At 44.2% G+C, this 20,583-nt stretch overlaps 1 protein-coding gene across 1 annotated transcript; it reads right to left on the reverse strand.

Moving 5' to 3' along the window:
- Positions 1-171: 171 nt before the first annotated feature.
- On the reverse strand, positions 172-19,639 carry LOC109952989 (otogelin-like). The gene is given in 30 exon segments (XM_020588323.1): positions 172-186; positions 276-355; positions 2,764-2,809; positions 3,551-3,670; positions 4,248-4,352; positions 4,920-4,989; positions 4,991-5,072; positions 5,357-5,432; positions 7,021-7,061; positions 7,281-7,379; positions 8,230-8,331; positions 8,772-8,876; positions 9,181-9,285; positions 9,421-9,630; positions 10,092-10,280; positions 11,330-11,468; positions 11,793-11,868; positions 11,870-12,005; positions 12,486-12,672; positions 12,751-12,840; positions 12,913-13,064; positions 13,292-13,469; positions 14,068-16,697; positions 16,836-16,915; positions 17,126-17,243; positions 17,541-17,819; positions 18,612-18,794; positions 19,208-19,234; positions 19,422-19,578; positions 19,634-19,639. Coding segments are annotated over 30 exon segments (5,883 nt in total).
- Positions 19,640-20,583: the final 944 nt, after the last annotated feature.

Genomic DNA, 20,583 nt, shown 5'->3' on the forward strand with positions numbered 1-20,583 from the left:
CTTTCCGTACCCACTGTACATGTGTATACTGTAAATATGTGCATGTATTATTTAATGTTAACTTGAGATTTTTTTGTCAGGGCACAGCACTAAACATAGAAAAAGTGAAGTTTCTGTTTCCATACAAAAAAATAAACCAGGAGATGTTTCACGAAATTAGTGGAAAATGATCTAGAAAACACGTACCTGTAAAATAAAGCAGTACTGGCTGTCTTTACCTCAATATAGGGTTACCTCAAATAGTAATGGCATGTCACAGCAGACACAAAACATACCGGCCTGTTGCTGCGGCAGTCGCTCTTCCTGATGGTCATCCTCACTGTCACCTTCTGACACGACTTTCCATCTTCTTTGCCTGTTCACGTGACAACAAGTGGAACAAAGTGAACATGACCTATCTGGAAAAAACATACATCTGCCCGGCTGAATGAAGAGACACAGCAACTCCAGGAGAAGAGGATGACAGAAGAAACCAGAGGGAGAGCTGAGGATCATGCACAAAGTCTCAAGCTGCTTGTTAGTGGAGTTTGATGAAGGAGGAGATGAAATACAGCCGAGGAATCAAAAACAAAAGCTTAACTCTTAGAGAGCAACAAGGAGGAAGCTTCCCAGTGAGGCAGAATGAGGTTTTGTGTTAACAGGAAAATAAATAAATGACAGCTTCCATCATGCCTTATATAAAATAGCTTTAAACTTTTTCATCTTACAAATTAAAGGGAAATGGGTCCACCCACCTTTGTGCCACTAACAGATATACAGTAAACACGTAGATGCCTCATTAGCTGCTGCTTTTCATAGCGGCCGCCATGTTGGTACAGGGAAGCCTCCTAATGCATGTAAGTGTTTGAAGACAGCAGCTCTATGCACAATTAAAATCATCGCCACGCACTGAATTTACAACTGATTTTAAAGCACTGTGGCTTGTTACAAATGTCAGCCACGTATTTATAAGAATTGGTTAAAGTTAACAACAGTAATATTTCGATAATATTTAAGATTAACTTATGTAATTAATTTCTGAGTATATTCTGCTTTTGTGGCTTTTGGCATAAAAAAAAAAAAAACAAGCAAACAAAACAACAGAGCACAGACTTAAAGCTGCTATGTGTGGCAATTTGGCTTTTCAACATTAAGATTACATGGCTTTAATTATTACAGTACCCATCAGCCTTAAAGGCCTTTGCTATGGAAACTGCAGGCATCACTAAGGGCCCAGTTTCGCAAGAGTGTTTTGTCTAGTTGGGGACCCTAGTCACTGAGAAGTGGTTAGTGGTTCCACTAAAGAGTAACTTCCCTTCTACACATCTCAGATGGTTTCATTCAAATAATGGTCTAAATTTTTACAAGATCAAAGAATATCAAAGAAACTCTGGGCTAAATGACCCGACTATAATGAGTCATAGAAGACATGTTACTGCACAATAAATACTTTTGCTGATAGTACTACTGTACTTTTACTTACATACTGTAGGATGCTAACTGCAGGATCGAGTATTTGAAAACTGCAGTATTAGGTACTTAAGTAATTAAGTAAAAGATTTGAGCACTTCTTCTACTACTGCTGCTGCTGCTGCTGCAGTTTGTGCATAGATGTACGGAGAGCTGTTTGTTCATCATTAGTACTGATGAGTAGGGTGGGACGCCTCACACAGTAGCTTCAGTCCTGCACACAGCATCCCCTGCAGCTGTGGCTCAGCATGCACATGTTCTACAGCAGCTACATGATGGGTGCAAAGGCCCCCCGACACCAACCCACAGGAGCTTCTACTGATGCATGCAGACGTCTCAGCCCAACTACTGGGCCACTACCAACAGTACATTGTTGGCAATCAACAATGCGCTGCCCAGAAAGTGCTAAATGGGGGAAGCTGTTGTGTACATGAACATGATCCACAGGGAGGGGCAGGGATAAATACGTGATTCTGTCCTCTCCAGTGTGACATCATTTTTGGCCTACAGAAAGGATTCCCCGCCTTCTTTGATTAAGGGTGTGTCATTGTTTTAACACCTTTGATAACATTATTAAAAAATCTTTTAAACAAACCACCATCAGATTTTAAGCTGTGCGAATCGATAAGAATGTATTGTCCAAATACAGACAGTAAATTTCATTCTGCCGCCTGTTTTGGGTTTTCTTCTTATTTCCACTGAGACCTGAAATGAGACAGCAGTTGAGAGGACTGTTCTGCAGAGGGGCACAGGTTGTAGTCAGATTCTTGGTTTTCCTGTGTGGTTTCTCATTCAGTTTTGGAGGGAGTACATTGTTGAATATCAACAATGGCACTGACGAGCCTTGTTGTTTTGGTACCTCGTTCACAGTTCGTGTTAACTGTGGGAGTCAAGGGGCTAACAGGAAATGGGAACAGAGGGAATCCGGTACCTGGTGGGATTGGTACACGATGGTAAGCTGCAGCACATAAACCACAAACCCACTTGCATGTTGTCCGATGCTTTTCAGTGAAAGGTGCTTCAGTCATGTGGCACTTTGTAAAGTTTATCTGTGGCCATGCGTGAATTCACTGAACAGCACACAAACAGATGTCTCTAATCTGAATACACAACAGACAAACGTAATGGAGAACAGCAACCGGGTTCCAGACACCGATTCAGACGGTGAGGGTTTTGGACTGAAACAGATAAACTGAAGGGCAAACATGTTGGAAACATGTTGAGCAGCAGGTGAAGGTGCTCTTCAGTGTCAGCTGCAGCCTACAGCTCTACACTAACTACAGAACTGCTGCTACGCTCACATCACATACTCACAGGTTTTGCAGCATCCGTCCATGTAAGTTACGACAGTTCCTCCAATCTGAGTGCAGACAACAGAAAGTGCCTTAGTGTGTCTGTTTTCCTGATATTATTGACGTTGTGGGAACTGAAACAAATTTACACAATACTCACACCCTAACACTGTGGGGACTTTTTATTTAATAGCTAATGGTTAGTTTATATGAATGCAAAATAATCAGAGGAGGTCTGTGAACATTTCACTTAAATATGGGATATGCCCATAACATTATCAGATCAGCAGAATTTTCTATGGCTTGACTCGTGACTTGACTTATAGTAGGGACTCGACTTGTTTGATTCTCACCACAGTAACTTGGGACTTTGCTTGAGACTTGAAGGTTAAGACCTAAGACTTGCACATATATGACTTTTTTCCACCTCTGTTTGCATGGCTGTGCATTGTGAGAACCAGTTTTATACCATGGGAGTGAGGACATCTGGGAAAAGTCCTCACCTCCTTCCAAACCTTCAAACAGCTGTTTGAGGGTTTGCACCTATTTTTAAGGTTCAGGTTAAAATCGGGTTGAGGGTAAGGCTCAGGTAAGGGTCTACCGAATGCATTATGTTCTTATAATTAGTCTTACAAATATAGAGTGTGAAATTTTGCCTTTTGATAATGGACAGCTGACAAGAACTGTGCCTTTTCTCAGGCTATCAACATGCTAACAGAGATGCTAGCAGACAGGTTTGGTCATTTATGACATCCATATATATATATATATAGACCTACAACTGTGTGTGTGTGTTGCTGCATGCTGACCTTTATACACTCTGTCTCGTTGAAGGGGGGGCAGCTGAAGGAGTAGGAGACGAGTGTGGGTCCGGACAGAGTGTCTGTGCAGTCAAACTTCATGCAGTCTGACACCCAGGACCTCCCTGGCTGAAAACACACCAATAACCTCAACAACATCAGCTGCTGTATGTAGTAATGTGAACCACACTGAACTGCACCAGCAAGAAAAGGAAAACAGGTTTAGGGGTCAAAGAGTATTACTGATTCAAAGTCCTCTCTTTAATACCAACTGCATTTGATTTTTCACAATTTAAACTCCATTAACAAACCTTTTTCTTAATTCAAGACTGAATAATCTGTCAAATTGAAGATGGGTAGATGTTTTTAGACAAAAGAGATCACAGTGAGAAAGACGAAAGGCAGAAAAAACGACTTGCATTAGTGAGTTTTATGGACATGAAAAACAAAGCTACAGTGATGTCAGCATCCATGCTGCTGTGCTTGTAGTGTTTTTCTATCGTCACAAGCAAATGTACTAAATGTTGTTAAAATTATGAGGGTTTCTGTTTCTTACAGCTAGTGCTGTAGTAGATGATTTGTGATTTTAAACCCCAAAGCACACTTCACTGATGACAGAAATGCTGAATGAGGGACCGTGTTGCACAGTTTGTGTTATTATAATTTGTTATGAAGGTGCACAGCTCTGATCAAAACCATCTCCTACCTTATACAGAGCTGTTGTCCCATTCTCATGTTCATAAAGGCAGGAAATATTCTTACAAACACCGCAACAGGTCGACTGGTCCTTGGGAGGGACGTAAACCTGGTTCTGAAACACAAACACTCAGGATTAGTCTTGTTAAACAAAACCAAACACAGAAAATCTGAAGTAAGAAAAATACCCTTTAGTTTTTCTAATGACCTTTATTAACTATAATTTAAGACTTTTTCATTTCTGTGGTTTTTATCTTCCCAAGTCCTGCCAATTATTTGATGTAAATAAGACATTCATTCTGTTCAGCTGATGAATTAAGTACAATTTGCAATTTAAAAATGACCAAGAAAACCAGAAACTATTCATATCTGACAAGTCAGAAACTGTGAAATTATCACACTTCTGTTTAAAAAAAACCTGACTACTTATAATCAATAAAGCACTACCACCTGGTTGAAACATAAAATCTTTATTGTCTGTACAGTGGGTTTGATTTTACCTGTGTTTGGATTTAGTTTCTTTTCTAAATTCATATATTTTTACAGAAGAAGAAGAAGCTGGACCCAATGAGGACAAGGATCAAGTACAGAAAAAAGACCAAACAGACTAAAAGCTGTTGAAGCACATTTCACCAGGGTCGTTTGTTGTGTGTACTGGTGTGTGAGTGTGTTGTGGTCTTACTGGCTGGCAGTGGGCGGAGCAGTTGATGCTAATGGTGCGGAACAGGTGGAAGCCGCTCGCAGGGTCGAGGCAAGCCATCATCTCCATGCTCCACCAGGGTCTGACCCGGCCGCAGCACCCCCTGCTCGCCAAACACACACACCGCCTCACGCACTAAGCACACACACACACACACACACACACACAGCAGAGGTCACAGTATGCAACATGTCAGCCACTGGACTTTGTTGTGGACTTATGCCTCATAAATTACTTAGACTTCATTTGTCTTAAATTTCTGCTTGTGTGAAGTGTTTCTTTCAAAAGTGAAGCACCTTGCCTTGTGGAAAATAAAATCTGAATCTGTCAAGTGAGCAAGCATATTGTTTTTGATGGTAAAACAATGTGCAGTAGCTGCTGCAGGACATGAACCAGTCCCCCTTCTCAGCAGCACTCACCACACTTGTATCTTTTGCAGGCACACTGGTTCTGTGGGTCAGACAGGAAGGCCCGGTCCAGCTGCGCAGCCTCTCCCTGCACAGAGCAATGAGAACCGAACCCAGGTCACATACACAGCTCATTTACTGAAACACTGAGAGCGAGTGTCAAAGAGGAAACTCAGAGAAAAATACTTTTATTTTCATAGAAAACCCAACACATATAGTACATGGAGTCAGTTTTATGCTGCATTGTCCGGTGGTATCTCAAAAGCTTTGCTGTTAGCCCGCTAGCATTTTTAGTGCATTATGTTGTTTAAGAAATGGGTAAAGAATTGAAAGCTTTGTCAGCTCACACATGCCATGTATCCTTTTCAAACATGAAAACTGGCACAAAACAGTTTTCACCGAGCGAAAAGTAAATCATTTAACAAAAGTGAGCTCTAAAGACATATGCTGTCAAACACACCGTTATATTTACCATAAGCAGTTGAAGTCATTAAAACTGATTTTTCTTAACACCTCCACAAATGTCATGTTAACAGACTCTCTTTTTGGCAACTTGGTTAGGACATGTACTTTATGTAGCAGTTGTTTACAGATTGATGATTTCACTTATAGTTCACAGCTGCAGTGGGTCAGATGTTTACATACACCCAGTCGACTGGGCCTTTAAACAGCTTGGACAATTCCAGGAAATGATGTCATGGCTTTAGAAGCTTCTGATTGGCTAACTGACATAATTCAGGTCCATAGTAGTTGCGGCTGTGGATGGATTTTAAGGCCTACCTTCAAATTTGGTTTGCTGCACATGGGGATGAAGATCTGACTTTCTGGGCAAATGTCCTCTAGTCGATAAAACAAAAACTGAACCGTTTGGCCATAATGACCATCGTTACGTTGGGGGGAAGGGGGAGGCCCACAAACTGAAGAACACCATCCCAACCATGAAGCATGGAGGAGGCGGCATCACGTTGTGGGGGGCTTTGCTGCAGGAGGAACTGGGGCACCTCACTAAATATATGGCATCATGAGGAAAGAAGATTATGTGGATATACTGAAGCAACATCTCAGAACATCAGTCATGACTTTAAAGCTTGGTCACAATGGGTCTTCCAACTGGACAATGACACCAAGCAGATTTCCAAAGCTGTGGCAACACGGCTTCAGGACAACAAAGTCAAGGTACTGAAATGGCCATCACAAGGCCCTGACCTCAGTCCTATAGGAAGTTTGTGGGCAGAACAGAAAAAGCGTGTGCGAACAAGGACACCTCCAAACCAGACCTAATTCCACCAGTTCTGTCAGGAGGAACGGGCTGAAACTCCAGCAGCTTATTGCAAGAAGCCTGTGGAAGGCATCACAAATGGTTTTACCCAAGTTAAACCATTTAAAAGCAACGCTACCAAATGCTGAGTGTATGTAAACATCTGACCCAATGGGAATGAGATGGAAGAAATAAAAGCTGAAATAAATCTTTTTACTCTACTATTATTCTGACATTCTTAAAATAAAGCAGTGACACTAACTGACCAAAGACAAGCAATGTTTATAGGATTAAATGTCAGGAGTTGTGAGAAACTCAGCTGTATTTGTTTAAGGTGTATGTAAGCTTCTGACTTCAACTGTAAACACACCATTAGAGGTCCAGAGAGACAGAGCGAATATGAAAAGTCAGGACATACCAGGCCACATTTTGGGGAAGCAATCTTCTCACAGGAACACTCTGGTAACAAAAAACATACTGTGAATGATCATTACCTGCACATTTCAGTTATGTTTGAGAGCTTTACGAGACAACAGCGACCAAATAAAAATCTGTATCATCATAAATATATTGCATCATAAATTCAGACTGCAGTAAAACCTGATTTAAACTTGTTATACCTTTTCAGGGTAAAACACTGAACACATCACTAACTGTCAGCTGTACTGCAAGTCGTACCACAGGTTTGGTTGGGACAGCAATGACCAGGACTGGACACCGACACCACCGACATCCCAACAGGACAGCTGACCCGAGGACACCTGTAGGGCTCACACACTGCACACACACCAAAAACACACCAGTCATGTATGTGCTCAGAGCTGGGTAGATAGTATTAGTACTGGTTTATTTAAACTAATCACAGCTGTTTGGATATGGGCATACTGTAGTTATACCTAAGTGTACTAATGCCACACTCATTTAGAAACTGTGTCTTCATTACAAGTTTACTTTTAAAGTGCTAATGTCTCACTTTTTACATATGCATTATTTAATATGTTTTATTAATTTTTTTTATTAACTAAATTTGGTAAGAATTTGTAAGAACCAAACATAATGTGTATGTTGTGTATTTAAATTACAAATGTTGGCTGATTATACAGTATATATATTTATTTTGCTCTCAAATACAAATACTGCCTTTAATGTTTTCTAGCAATAGTGGAAGAAGTGCTCAAATTGTTTACTTAACATCAACATTAGCATCAAAATATACTTTAAAGTATCAAAAGTAGAAGTTCTTATTATGCAGTATGGCACATTTCTCAATAATGCCTATGACATTACTGGGTCATAGTGACTGATGCGTTACTGCTTTAATCACTTCAATGCTGCAGCTGATAAAGGTGGAGCAGATGTTAACTACCTTACCTGATTCTGAAAAGGAACTAAAGTTATCAAATACATGTAGTGCAGTAAAAAGTACAAGATTTGCCTCTGTATTAGTATTAGCATCAGAAAATGAAAATACTCAAGTAGAATACAAATATTGCAAAATTATAAATTTTAATAAGTGACCAAACAAAACACAGGTGGCAGCTACTATTTTGTTAAGAGGGTGTAAGCTGGATTTAACCAGACAGAGGACTCAGCTAAAAATAATTAAGACAAGTGTGTGCAGTCTGACCACAGTGGTAGGCGGGACAGCAGCGGTCGGTGGTGTTGCTGTCGACTGTCAGCACCTCGCCATCCTGGCACAGAGGCGGCGTCTCCGGACAGGAAGAGCACGCTGCAGGACACAAGCACTTCATTCATCACGCTGGAGGTTAAACTGCTGATAATTCAGTGAATGTGACAAGACCAATGCTGATTTGATACAGTACTGAGCTACTTTAGATGTCTTGATTCTTATCTAGGTGCCTCATCAGACTCGGGTTCATTGTGCAGTCTGTCACTGAGCCTAAACCGGCAGCAAGAGTCCAAAAGAACTTTGTTCAGAAACTAGAAGAACCAGGAGTCCTGCAGCAGATGGTCTGCCCCTACCCCCCAGAGCCCCGATCCCAACATCATAGAATCAGTCTGGGGTCAGGACAGCCTGAATCCACAGAAGAACTATGCATGAAGTTAATTAGTTAATAAAACTAATCCTGGTATTATTTTTAAAAGCATCCTCATGTTATTTTTAGTGCCTAAAACATTTCTGCACAGTATGTGTGTGTTTGGACTGACTGCAGATGTGGGCCAGGCAGCAGCTGCCATCGGCTCTGGTGGCGATCAGAGTCTGGTCCTCTCTGCAGGTGGGAACGTCTGACTCACAGAACTCGGGATCACACTCTGTAACTCACAGAAACAAAAACATTCATGGTGCACTTCCACATTTGGGAAAATATGTTTTGTTTTCTTGCTGAGAGTTAGTTGAGAAGCGCAGCACTAGTTTCATGTCTGCGTTCTTTCCTGTGAATGGAGAGTTTAGTAACCAGTCAACACAGTTACTAAACAGGCTTCTGCACAGGTGTAGTTATAGTGGTATTACTAAATGTGTTAGTAACAGCCATCAGACGGTGCAGAACAAAGCAGTTATCAGATAAAAAGTTTTTTGGTCAGAGCGTGAGAGTAAACTGTTCAGATGGGAACTCACCACACACGTAGTGTGGACAGCAGGAGTCGTGTCTGTAGTACGACACCGGCTTCTCCCCATATTTACATTCAGGAGGGAGCAGGTCACACAGGCTCTGGTTACACACTGCAGAGTCAGAAATGATATCATCTCATTACCATGAAATGAGCCTCAGACTTGAAGACTTGCTGGTTCAGATACTGTTCTCTGGCATATTTCAGGCTGAAGCACAGAACATTCTGGGGCGCCCTGTGGCCTCACCGCAGACTTTCTGTGGGCAGCAGCTAGCGTCGTCGACCAGGCTGATCATCACTTCCGCCGCTCGACGGCACACAGGCACTGGCATGTTGGAGCAGTTGTACTCCACGGGGGCGATGGTGTCGTTGTTGCAGCGGTACATGCAGCAGGCGTCCCTCGAGGCTTTCCACACTTCACCATGTGCACGAGGAACACCGGAGCTGTCAGTGCAGGCTGCACAGACACACACACACACACACCCATGCACAAATACAGCCATGACTTTGAGTTCACTGACAACACTGAAGCAGACTTCAGTCACTAAGGCTGACAACATTATGAACAGGTTTTGTACAAAGCCTTTGATTCTGCAACACTAGTTGGTGGCTTTACAGTTTCATGAGTCTGCTATTCAAGCTCTCCGGATCTCAAAATACTTATGAACCTTTGTGGTAATAAAAAAAATTTTAAAGCACTGACTAAAAATGTACAATCAAGGTACAGCACTGCAAAGTCGGTAGATGTTTACATTGCACCACAGAGCAACAGGAGCCTGGATCATTCTTAAACTTATCTTTCAGCCTGATAATGAGCCTATACATCCAGCCAGAGTTGCAAATAACTATGTTCAGAAACCATAGGAGCCAGAAGTCCTGCAGCGGATGGTCTATCCAGTGCTGTAAAACTGGTCTTACCACACTTCTCAGGGGAGATACAGAGGGACGAGTACAACCGGTGGAGGAGTGTTCCCTCAGGACACACACAGCCCTCAGTCAGGCTTGAACACTGGTCTGGATCTGAGTCAAAGTCCTGGTTGGGGCAGGACTGAGACGTGCAGGCCGGCAGACAGGCCTGATACCGCAGACTGCCGGGACACACGAAGGCTGCAGGAAGAGACAAAACATGTCAGTGCCTCAAACTCACTGGAATTAATACTTCTGGATTCTGCTGAATGGAGTCTAGAAAAAAATCATGGATGGTGTTGCTTGGATGAAAATGGAAGCTATGCACAGCCACGCTGGTCACAACATTTCCAAACAATGGCCCACACCGTCCTGAGAAGACGTCTAATCAGGCAAAATAACTTAAATGCCCAAATGGGTTCATTAGTGACATGGAACAGTCTAAGTGCTGTTGGCCTGTGTGTAACTACACTACGCTGGGGCAACAAAGAGAACTTTTTCACAGTAGACATTTTGACATGTTAGAGAAGGAAAACCACAGATGTCAGTAATAACAGAAGTGATGACTGAATTCTGTTTAGCTGCTTCAATTCCAGGATCTGTGCATGTTGACCCACTGTCATGACTTACACATAGAACAGAGCCATTGTTACTGGCTTTAGTCAAGGTTTTCAACCTTGTGAGCCAGGGACCATCATTCTGTCCAAGAAGTAACCTGAAGACCACTGCTGTGAGGTCGATAGACCAAATGGGCACTGGTTTAATCCTGAAAGTCACCTTGACTTTTCTACATTTTCTTTCCCTGTAGGAGTGAGTGTGGCTGTCTGTCTCTTAGTGTCAGCCCTGTGACAGACTGGCGTCCTGTCCAGGGTGGACCCCGCCTCTCACCCAGTGTCAGCTAGGATTGACCCCAATCAGGAATAAGCAGTATAGATAACTGATGGATGGGTGCAAGAGTTTGATTATTCACAAACAAAAATTAATTGTTTAAAAATAAAATAGATGATTCCTTCAGTAAAACTACAAGCGTGGTTACAGACCACAATGCATGGTGGTCTACTAGTGGAAAATGGTTTTAGAACCTAAAGCAGCTTCTGACATTTCCAGGTGAGATGCTGAGCCAGCGCTTTGGACAGGCAGCCCACTCTGGTGCAGCAGCAGTTCTTGCCTTGTTCTGCTGATTTTTTTAAAAAGTTGAACGATTCAAGGTTAAAGCATTTGAATGTTTTACCAACAGTCAGAAATCTTACGGCAGTAAGCTGGACTCCTCCACTCAATGCAGATATTGAATTTGTGGCATGAAGCCACGTAGGCAGCCAGGGCCACACACTGGTTATTGACGTACTCCGCATCTTGTACCCACACTTCACAGAATGTGCGGGGTGGGACCTGAAGACAGGAGACAGTCTGATTAAGTTTATTCAGAGCTATTCATTAAAATTATTATTATCACCACATGTCATCCATGCTTGGCTTTCTAAGGTCTAAAATCTTATTCTGGTATTTATTTAGAAACAAGTGAATGAGCAAGAATGGCAGAAAACTGCTGATAAATTAAATACATTAGTAGGATTTTGATTCATATTGCATTTTCAGTCTACCAAGAAACAAGGTGAACAGTAGCCGTACAGGGTTTCTCACAGAGCCTGGGTTTATCTCAGAATTTCTGACATACAAGAAACCTGGAGACGAGTTCACAGAGGGTTAACGTACGAAATCGTGGCAGGGGGAGAAGACTTGGTTCTGCAGCATGAGCAGGCAGCTTGAGCAGTCACTGGTGGAGCAGTTGAAGGCGGTTGTGGCTGACGTAGCCGGTGGTGTTGGGAACCTGCCAGCTGTCAATGAACAGAGCTGGATCCTCACTTACACCCAGTGTGGTGCCGTTGGCCAGAGTCAGGTCATTGGCTTGGTCTCCATCGCAGAAGCCTAAGGTGGGTGTGGGGGTGTGGGGGGTCACAGAGTCACACAGCTCAGTCGCAGCCTATGTATGTGGCAGATGGTCCCATATGGAGCTGCTGTCACTGCTTAATGTGATGGTTCACAAATTTAATTTAATATGTTATAAGCCATTTTTAATACTGCTTAGATGACATCATGGTCATACTGGTCAAAGAATGATGGAAACCTACAACAAGGCCTCTGTGCAGCTTTTGTTTCTGTGCTGATTCATATTGATTAAATAAATGCAAACCCTCAACACTTTTTCTGCTCATGGTTCATACAGGAAATGACTGGAACAATCACTGCAATTGCAAGCGCTGCATTTTAGTGACTCCCGTCTGTGAGATCACTTCTGTAAGAAGAAACTGTGTGTAAAACTAGACCATGAAGGCAGGACAGTTGTTCTAAAGAGCACAATGAAAAGTGTACATGCAGCTCTACTGCAGGACAAATTCCGGCTCTTACCACAGAGGCCCATAGTGGGAGGCTTGTTGCCAGAGCTGTCGGTGTCGATCACCATCATGCCAGTGCTGTGGTACCACTGCAGCTTCAGACCAGCCGGGCTACGAACCAGGTACATGTTGCCTGTATCGTAAACTTCAAAGCCATACCTCCTGAACCGAGGTCTGGCATACCGCGAATTGATGTAGAGCTGGAAACAATAAGTTCATGCTGTCAAAGTGATCGCTCATCTGACACTACTGCAGGACAAGCAGGCAGCTCCTCTTACCTTCCTCTGCAGCCTGTTGATGACGATGTGGTTGGAATTGTGTGTAATGTTGAGCAACACCAGACACAGGTTGGTGAAATTCCAGAGGAGCTTGAGAAAGGGAGAAGATAATCAGGTAAAAGCAAATTTTAAGAGAACATGACAAGTGTGGTATTGACTTACAGGTGACTCCGAGTCGGCAGGACACTCCTGGACTAGGACACTGATGGTCTCATTGGGTAGTTTGGTCACTATGTATGAGGCAGCCTTGTAGATGGCAACGCTGTTCCCATCAAACGTGATTACATTCAAGTCTGGAAACACTGAGCAGCGACCTGGAACATCAGGGAGAGATGACAAGCTGAAAGCAGCCAAAGACGATAACCTGACACAACCAAGCATCTGTGGGAGACACAGGTGGTTTGGAGGAATTTTAAAACAAGAGCTGGTTTGTCATCATTCAGTGCAGTCAGATTAAAGGCAGGTCAAAGGTACTGAAGAGCCCCCACACTGTAGAGTCATAGATAGAACATCTGTACTTTATTTTTTGTATTTTCCTCACATGGGCAGTCCCACTGAGGGCAGCACTTGTCTCCACTGAGCAGGATGGCGAAGCCAAGCAGGCCACAGTGCGGAGGCACAGAGGCGAAGGGGCAGCTCTGTGATTTGTTGAAGAGGACGAGCTGGTTGTTGACACAAATGTACTTTGTGCATTCATCGACAATCTCTGCATACGGAGGCTGAATGGAAACAAAAATAAAAACTGAAAATGCAGCAGCAAGAAAATCAAAACAGAAATTTAGAAAACTAATATTTACTGAGTCATGGGGCTGATTTTACTCAGAACAGACAGACAAAGATTCATGCTAGTCCTCAGGAATACCCATCTGTGACTGAATGTTCTGAACCACAGTTTTTTCTGGATCTTTTGACCGTATCCTGTGACCTACTTCAGACACATGCTGTGGTCATATACGGTGCATTTCCCAAGAAGTTTTATTTTTATGACCAAAGTGCCCATCTGGTCAAGAGGGCCGTGGATACTCTGGAAAAATCTAATAAGTGAGTTTCAAACATTTTATCACAAAAAATGGTTGAAATTCCAGCTTGTATTTCTGTATATACACTGTCCAGGAAGAACAGAAGGAGAAGTTAAACCATGGCTGCTGCTATGCATGTTAACAAGGTGTGGCCAGTGCTTTTATTTTGAAATTTAGCTTTGAAAATGCACCTTTTTGAATTTTTTGGGTCCACATTTTAATATAAATCAGTCAAAAGGGAAGAACCTGGAAATCAAGTCATTATAGAACTCATCATTTCAGCAAGACTGAAACTCACCGTGCACATCCTTGCAGGCGGTACAGCCATGGACGATGCCCCCTCTGCAGGGTGACTGGTCGTTCCCACTGGTGTGAAGGGATACTCTGGTGCAGAAGGTGTCATACCTGGACTGGTGCGACCCACTCTGTCTGCTGCAGTAGTTTGGACCACAGTGGTTCCAGGGAGCGAAGACGTAGTGGGAGTGGGAAGACTGAGCTCTTGGGTGGACACCACCATATCAGGTGGACGTGTCACTGGTTGGGACGTAGATGGTAACACATCATTCTCTTTGGATGTCAGAGGTTTTTCAGATGTGGCTAACTCTCCGGTGGTTGTTGTGGGTGCAGCAGTGGATGCTGTGACTGTTGTTAGAGTAGGAACTGGAACTGGTGTGGTCACGGTGGTTAGGCTGGGAACTGCTGTGTCGGCACGTTTGGCCGTGCTCGCTGTAGTGACCCACTGGGCAGATGTTGCGATGGTTGTAGATGGCACTGACATGGTTGCTGTGCCAGGGCTTGATGTGAGAGTTGGAGGGCCGAGAGTGGTTGATCTGGTGGTCATAGCTGGAGGCCTTGTTGCTACGGTAACCCTTGCAGTGACTGGTCTGAGGGTTGACCTCTCAGTTGTGATCCTCGGGGTAACTCTTGTCGTCACAGGAATCCTGGGTGTCACCCTGAGGGTCGTGGTTCGTGTGATGGTTGTACTAGTTGTTGCAGGTGTAGCTCTTGCAGTGGATACCAGCCTAGTGGTGGCCTTGTCTGGGAAAGTTGTTGGTCTAGGAGCTGGAGAAGTGGTTGTGTGCAGAGTAGATAGAGCGTTTTTGGACGTAGCTCTTGTTGACACCACCACTCTGCCTGTTGCCGGATGTGTTGTCTGTGTAATCAGCTGCATGATGACAGGTCTGAGCGTTGTGGTAACACCTGGTGGAGCTGTTGTATGGGCCATGGTGAGAGGTGTCTCAGGAGCACCAGGTGTGGGTGGCAGTGTGTCCAGCTTCCTTGGAGTGGTGGCTCCATTTTCTGCAGGCGAGATTTCAGGAAGCCTTGTAGTTTGGGCAGTGGTGGCTGTAGCAGCTGATGTCACAGAGGTGACAACAAGCTTTGTTGTTCTTACTGGAAGACGAGGAACTTCTGTAGTTTCAATGGATGTGACCACATGGACGACAGTTTCAGAAGTGACCTCTGGTGCAGGCTTCCCTGCAGGGCTGGAGACAGGGGTGGTGGAGGTCTCTCGATGGGGAGGATGCCAAGGCTCGGAGGTCTGCATGGTAGAGGCAGGATGGGTGGAAGTCTTGGTAGTTGGTGACAGTGGTACAGCCATGGTTTGTGTAGGAAACTCTGGCAGTACAGTCAGTTTTGCTGTGACAGTAGGACCTGTGGACACTTCTGGAACGTCTGGAGAACTCAGAGTTGTTTTCTCTGTTATTGGGACGGAAGCAGACCAGGAGGTTCTCTCAGTATAGGCTGTGGAGGTGGGCACAGGAGAAGTTGTGGTGTCTGTAATCTTCTGAGGTACAGCTGTTGTTGTGGTAGCAACAAGTATTTTAGACACAGATTCATGTGCGGTCACGGTCTTTGTTGGTGTTCTCCAGTCCGTAGCAGCTGAGGCAGCAACAGATGGTCGAGCTGTAGTTGGTTCAACATGGTCTGGGGTTGATGTTGGTAACTCAGGAACGATCGTAGTGAAGGCTGTCAGTTCATAAGGAGTGGCATAGTGAATCTTCTCTGTGGTAACTGGTGGAGATGTTGTCTCTGTGCTTATGTATGGTGTTTTAGTGGTGGTGAAAGGTGCAACTGGTGTCACGGACTCTGTGGTCTTTTCTGAAGTGAGTGTGGGCAAAGCCGCTGTTTCTGTTTCAATAGGCAGGGTGGGGAAAGGTGGAGAGGTTGTGAGTGCCGTGCTCATTAAACCAGGAGGGCTGGGTGTAGCTGTTGTTGGGGGAAGTCTCTCCACTGTTACGGCCTTTGTGCTGGTGTCTATGTGTGCAGCTGTACTGGGAATAGTAGTCCTGTCTGTAACTACAGACGACTCTGAGACCAGAGTAGGACTGGAAGCTGCTACAATCGGAGGAGGAGGGGTACTGATGGCAGCTGAGTCCTCGACAGATCTGGTGGTCTGTGCTGGGGTTGAAGTTGGCTTCAGGGTGGCTGTGAGCTCGGAGGAGGAGGTGGTCCAGAGCAGAGTCGTGATGGCAGAAGGACCACTGGTGGTGCTAGACGTGCTGGGGCTGACGGGGCTGACAGCAGAGCTCAGAGTCACGGTCGTCTGCACTGCTGTACCTGTTACCGTGGTAGGCGGGATTTCAGTCACTGTCACTGGCTCCACCACCTCTGGCTGGACAGCAGGGGGCGGTGTTGGAGAAGGTGGGAGTCCTGCAGTTGTGGAAAGTTTAGGAGCTGCAGAAGGAGACATGGTAACTGGTCTGGTTGGCTCGTCAGAGCCGGGGGGTGCCTCAGAGGAGCTGGTCTGTGTGATCACAGCATGAATAGTGGCGGTGATGTTAGTGGTAATACCAGAATCTGGAGGCGAGGGCGGTTTAGTTGTGATTGTGGTCTTGAGGTGGGTGGTAGATGCAGAAGTGGCAGCTGTAGATGTCAGCTGAATAGTGGACGGTGTTACAGGCTGCACAGAAACTGGGGCCTTAATACCTGAAACCAAACAATAAAGTCTGAGTTAGAGATGTGCTCAGTTAGACAGAGCATAAACTGCTTCCTCTGTCTTCATGGACCATCAGATACCAGTTCATTCAGTTTAATATCTGATGCAAACACTGAAGTCACACTTACAGTCTTCAACATAGACACAGTGGAGGGTGACTTCATCCAGGACCATGTGTAGGGGGCAGACAGGAAGGCAGCCCTCCACCCTGTACACAGAGCAACATACAATATGGCTGTAGAAAAGAGTTTTTGCAGCTTTGTTTTACTCAGACTTCTCTGCCCAAATCATGTGGTCACTTGTTACAGATCATTTAGGTCTCAATCATCTTAAACATGTGTTCCATGTTTTCACAATGTTTCACTGAATTTCTGCAGGTTTTCTAGACTGCAGCTGTGAGCAGGGAGGAAGGTCTCACTGTGGGATGGTGACACAGGCTTCGGCCGACGGGTCGCTGCAGGTCTTGAAGCAGGGGCTGATGCAGGCATCGTACCTCCACTGGCACCGAGGACCCGGCACAGCTTCTGGGCTGTGGCCTAATGAAAAACGCACTTTAAAACACTGTGTGGAACTACAGGTTGTGAAAATGAACTACCTTACTTATCTTACTTAGTTACTTATTAAAGCATTTTTCATATCCTACCTTCATAAATGATTCAAAGCAGATCTGATACAGTGCTAATAAACTACCACCCTACAAACAGTCTGAATTGCTGACATTTATCAACAAAATTTGAATTTAAATTGGTTCTGATATGTTCACGGACTAACTGACTTTTGGTGACAGGTGCGTGGTGTGTTCACTGCTTGTCGGCCATGTCAGTGCTGCTGACCTGTCAGTCTGAACAGCGTAGCCTTGCGAAAGCTGTCAGTGTGTCTGTATTTAAGAAGGTGGAGGCGAGGCGGTGTGGCGTGCAGGAAGAAGCTAGGCTTTGCGTGGGACTCCAGCGAGTCGTAGCCAGGGATCCAGGTGTTCCTGCGGAGGACAAAGGTGGCTCGGTCCCAGAATGCCTTGCTCTGCTCCCATTTGGCCAGCCTCACCTGGCCGCTAGGGCTCACGTACAGGAAGTAGTTTGGTCTATCAGCAGCCTCAAAGGAAACACGTGATGTGTCTGTATAGACAAAAACAAAGGGAGACAGTAGGGAGGAGCAGCCAGAAAAGGAAACAGGGAGCAGGTGGATGTCTACACCTTTTAGTGTTTACAGCGCTGACCTGTCTCAGCACAGCTCTGCGTTCTATCAATTCGACACCGAGCCACTATCATCTTATTATATCATCTTTTGGCAATTTCTCATTGTACAATGTGAAACTCCATGAGAGGGGATCAGGGCCACTGCACAAAATTTATTTGAGCTCTGACTTTTTTCTCAGAATTCTGACTTCAGTTTCAGAGAATAAAGTCAGAACTCAAATAAATTTTGCGTAGTGGCCTGAATCCTCTTCCGTAAAATCCCTTTTAATGTGACGAGGATGAGAAACATTCTTCATGACAACATCCTGCCTCAGACTTTAAACCACAACTTGTCAAGAAATACAGAAAAAAATCTTTTTAATACACTCGTATGGCAACATAAACAAATCTCCACCGCTGTCATTCCTTCAGCATGTGTCTGTCCACTAAGGGAACAAGCTGAGGCAAAAATCAGTGAATCTATAACAGGTTCTTTTAAGGTCAATCATTAGACAATATTTAAGCACTGTTTTGGGCCCTTTTTACAGTTTGCAGGAGCTCATAACCAGACAAACAGCATTGACTCCTGATAGTTGAAAAACAAAATAAAATATTTTCCAAATAAAAAATGAAGGAGAAGTCTGTAGGGAGGGGAGAGAGGGTGCTGCACAGAAGGAATAAATAATGTCAGAGTCACTGTGAATAAAGTTAACCATAAGAAAATGAACTGACCATGTGGTCGGCCTCTGCTGAGGCCCGGCGTCATCATGAACTCTGTCAGGATGCCGGCGGTGGCAGCGGTGCTGGTGGTGAGGTCGTCCCGCTGCAGGAACACAGAGCCACTGGATCTGCCAGCTGCCACCAACGCCGTCCGATCCCTGAAGGTGATGAGCCTGAAGGGGCCTTTACCCAGCGCTGCAGACAGGAAGCCATGTCACTGCAGCAGTGATGTGTGTTACAGAGTGTTAATGCAGCTTTAGCTGGTTTTGAATTTTTTGATTAGTTGTTGCAGCAGTTTCACCTTTGGTTTCCATTCATTTCTAGACAGTTACACTGTGAGCATTTAGCATATAGTCAAGTAGAGTATCAGCTTTCTCAGAAGGCTGTTAGACGGATGTGACTTCCAGTTCAGCCACTTTTTAAAAACTGTTTGTGATATGTAAATATTCCTTTAGATATAAGGAACACAGATAGCAGCACTTCAGTGGGAACAAGAAAGCATCATTATATTGTTGAGCAGTATGCTTCATTTGTAGATCCACTCGTGTAAGTGAGTGTGTGTCTGCGTGTGTGATGTAGTTTAATAGTCAGTGAAAAGACTGTCATACCTTTATTGTAGAATTCACAATCATATGCTGCAGAGAGAAGCAAAGAACGTTGTTAAAAATAACAAAGTGCTTCCTAATCAAAACAATTAGGTTTCACTTTTCAATGAGGCAAACAGTATTTTATTAAAGGTTAATGATTACTGTTACATGTTACCAGCTCCAGATTTAAATGATCTCTTAAAAAAAGAAGCCAACTCCCTGAGCTCTGACTTACGGCATAGAGAGGGGGAGCGCCAGTCGACAGGAACACCCTGGTGGCAGCAGCGTTGGGCGTACGCCGCCACACTGGTGCAGAAGCACTCACAGTCACCTCCACGGCTGCACGCGCACGTGTCTGCCAGGCAGTTCATGTAGAACCAGGTCACGTCCACCTAAACACACCACACACGTGTTTTCATTCCTCGTGGGGATTTTACATTGACTTACGTTCATTTCCTGAAGACTAACCCTAACTTAACCCTAACCTTGAACCATGTTGGAACAAACTATTAAGCACATCTTAAGCCTTAAAGGACAAGTGTTTAATACTCAAACAACTATAAATATATAACATGGAGAGTTTCACAGTTACAAATACTTGAACCTACAGATGGGCACAGGTGAGAGGAGACTCATGACTGACTGAGTGGAGACACAACCATCAGGGTCACTGATCAATCAGCTGATCATCATCCTGATGATCTGATTGATCTGTTTATCCCCAGAATGTCAGACACTGGGGAAAAAGTCCCACTGTGACTCTCCAGAGCCAAAGGTGGGGTGTCTTCAAATGTCTCATTGTGTCCAACCAACAGATCCACAGAGAATCAACTGATTCTCATGTCTGACAAAGAAAAGCATCAACATTAAAGAAGGTGGAACCAGAACATGTCGGTGACTGTTGCTCAGTATACACAGCATGATTACATTCATATTGACAGTAACAATGACCCTGAGGAATATGACAGTGACAGAAAATGTAACCAAGTTTAATTGTAATGCTGTGGTCTCATTGTCTAAATTGCAAATCCATGCACCATTGGTTTTGCAAAATGAACACAGAAAAATATTGTCAGTCGGATCATGATGCATCCGGTGCAGCAGCCTGTTAATTCTAGTACTGTTACCATGAAGTGGAAATATCAGCAGTATTTCACGTGTTCAGTGAACACAAACATTCACAACATGAACTCGGGCTGTGAACTGAGCTCTGTCCTCCTGGGGCCACAGACACAAAAGCAGCTTCTTGGCTCCTTTATTCATCATGACTTCACCATATCACTTTTGGTTTTTACTCTGCAGTGACTGAAACTTTAAATGTACTGCACTGTTTGATATAAAATACTAAAAAAGAACATGCATTGGCTTTCTGACAGGAATTCATCCACCTCCCTACT

This window comes from Monopterus albus, unplaced genomic scaffold (assembly GCF_001952655.1).
Source record: "Monopterus albus unplaced genomic scaffold, M_albus_1.0 scaffold528.1, whole genome shotgun sequence".
Lineage (NCBI taxonomy): Eukaryota > Metazoa > Chordata > Actinopteri > Synbranchiformes > Synbranchidae > Monopterus > Monopterus albus.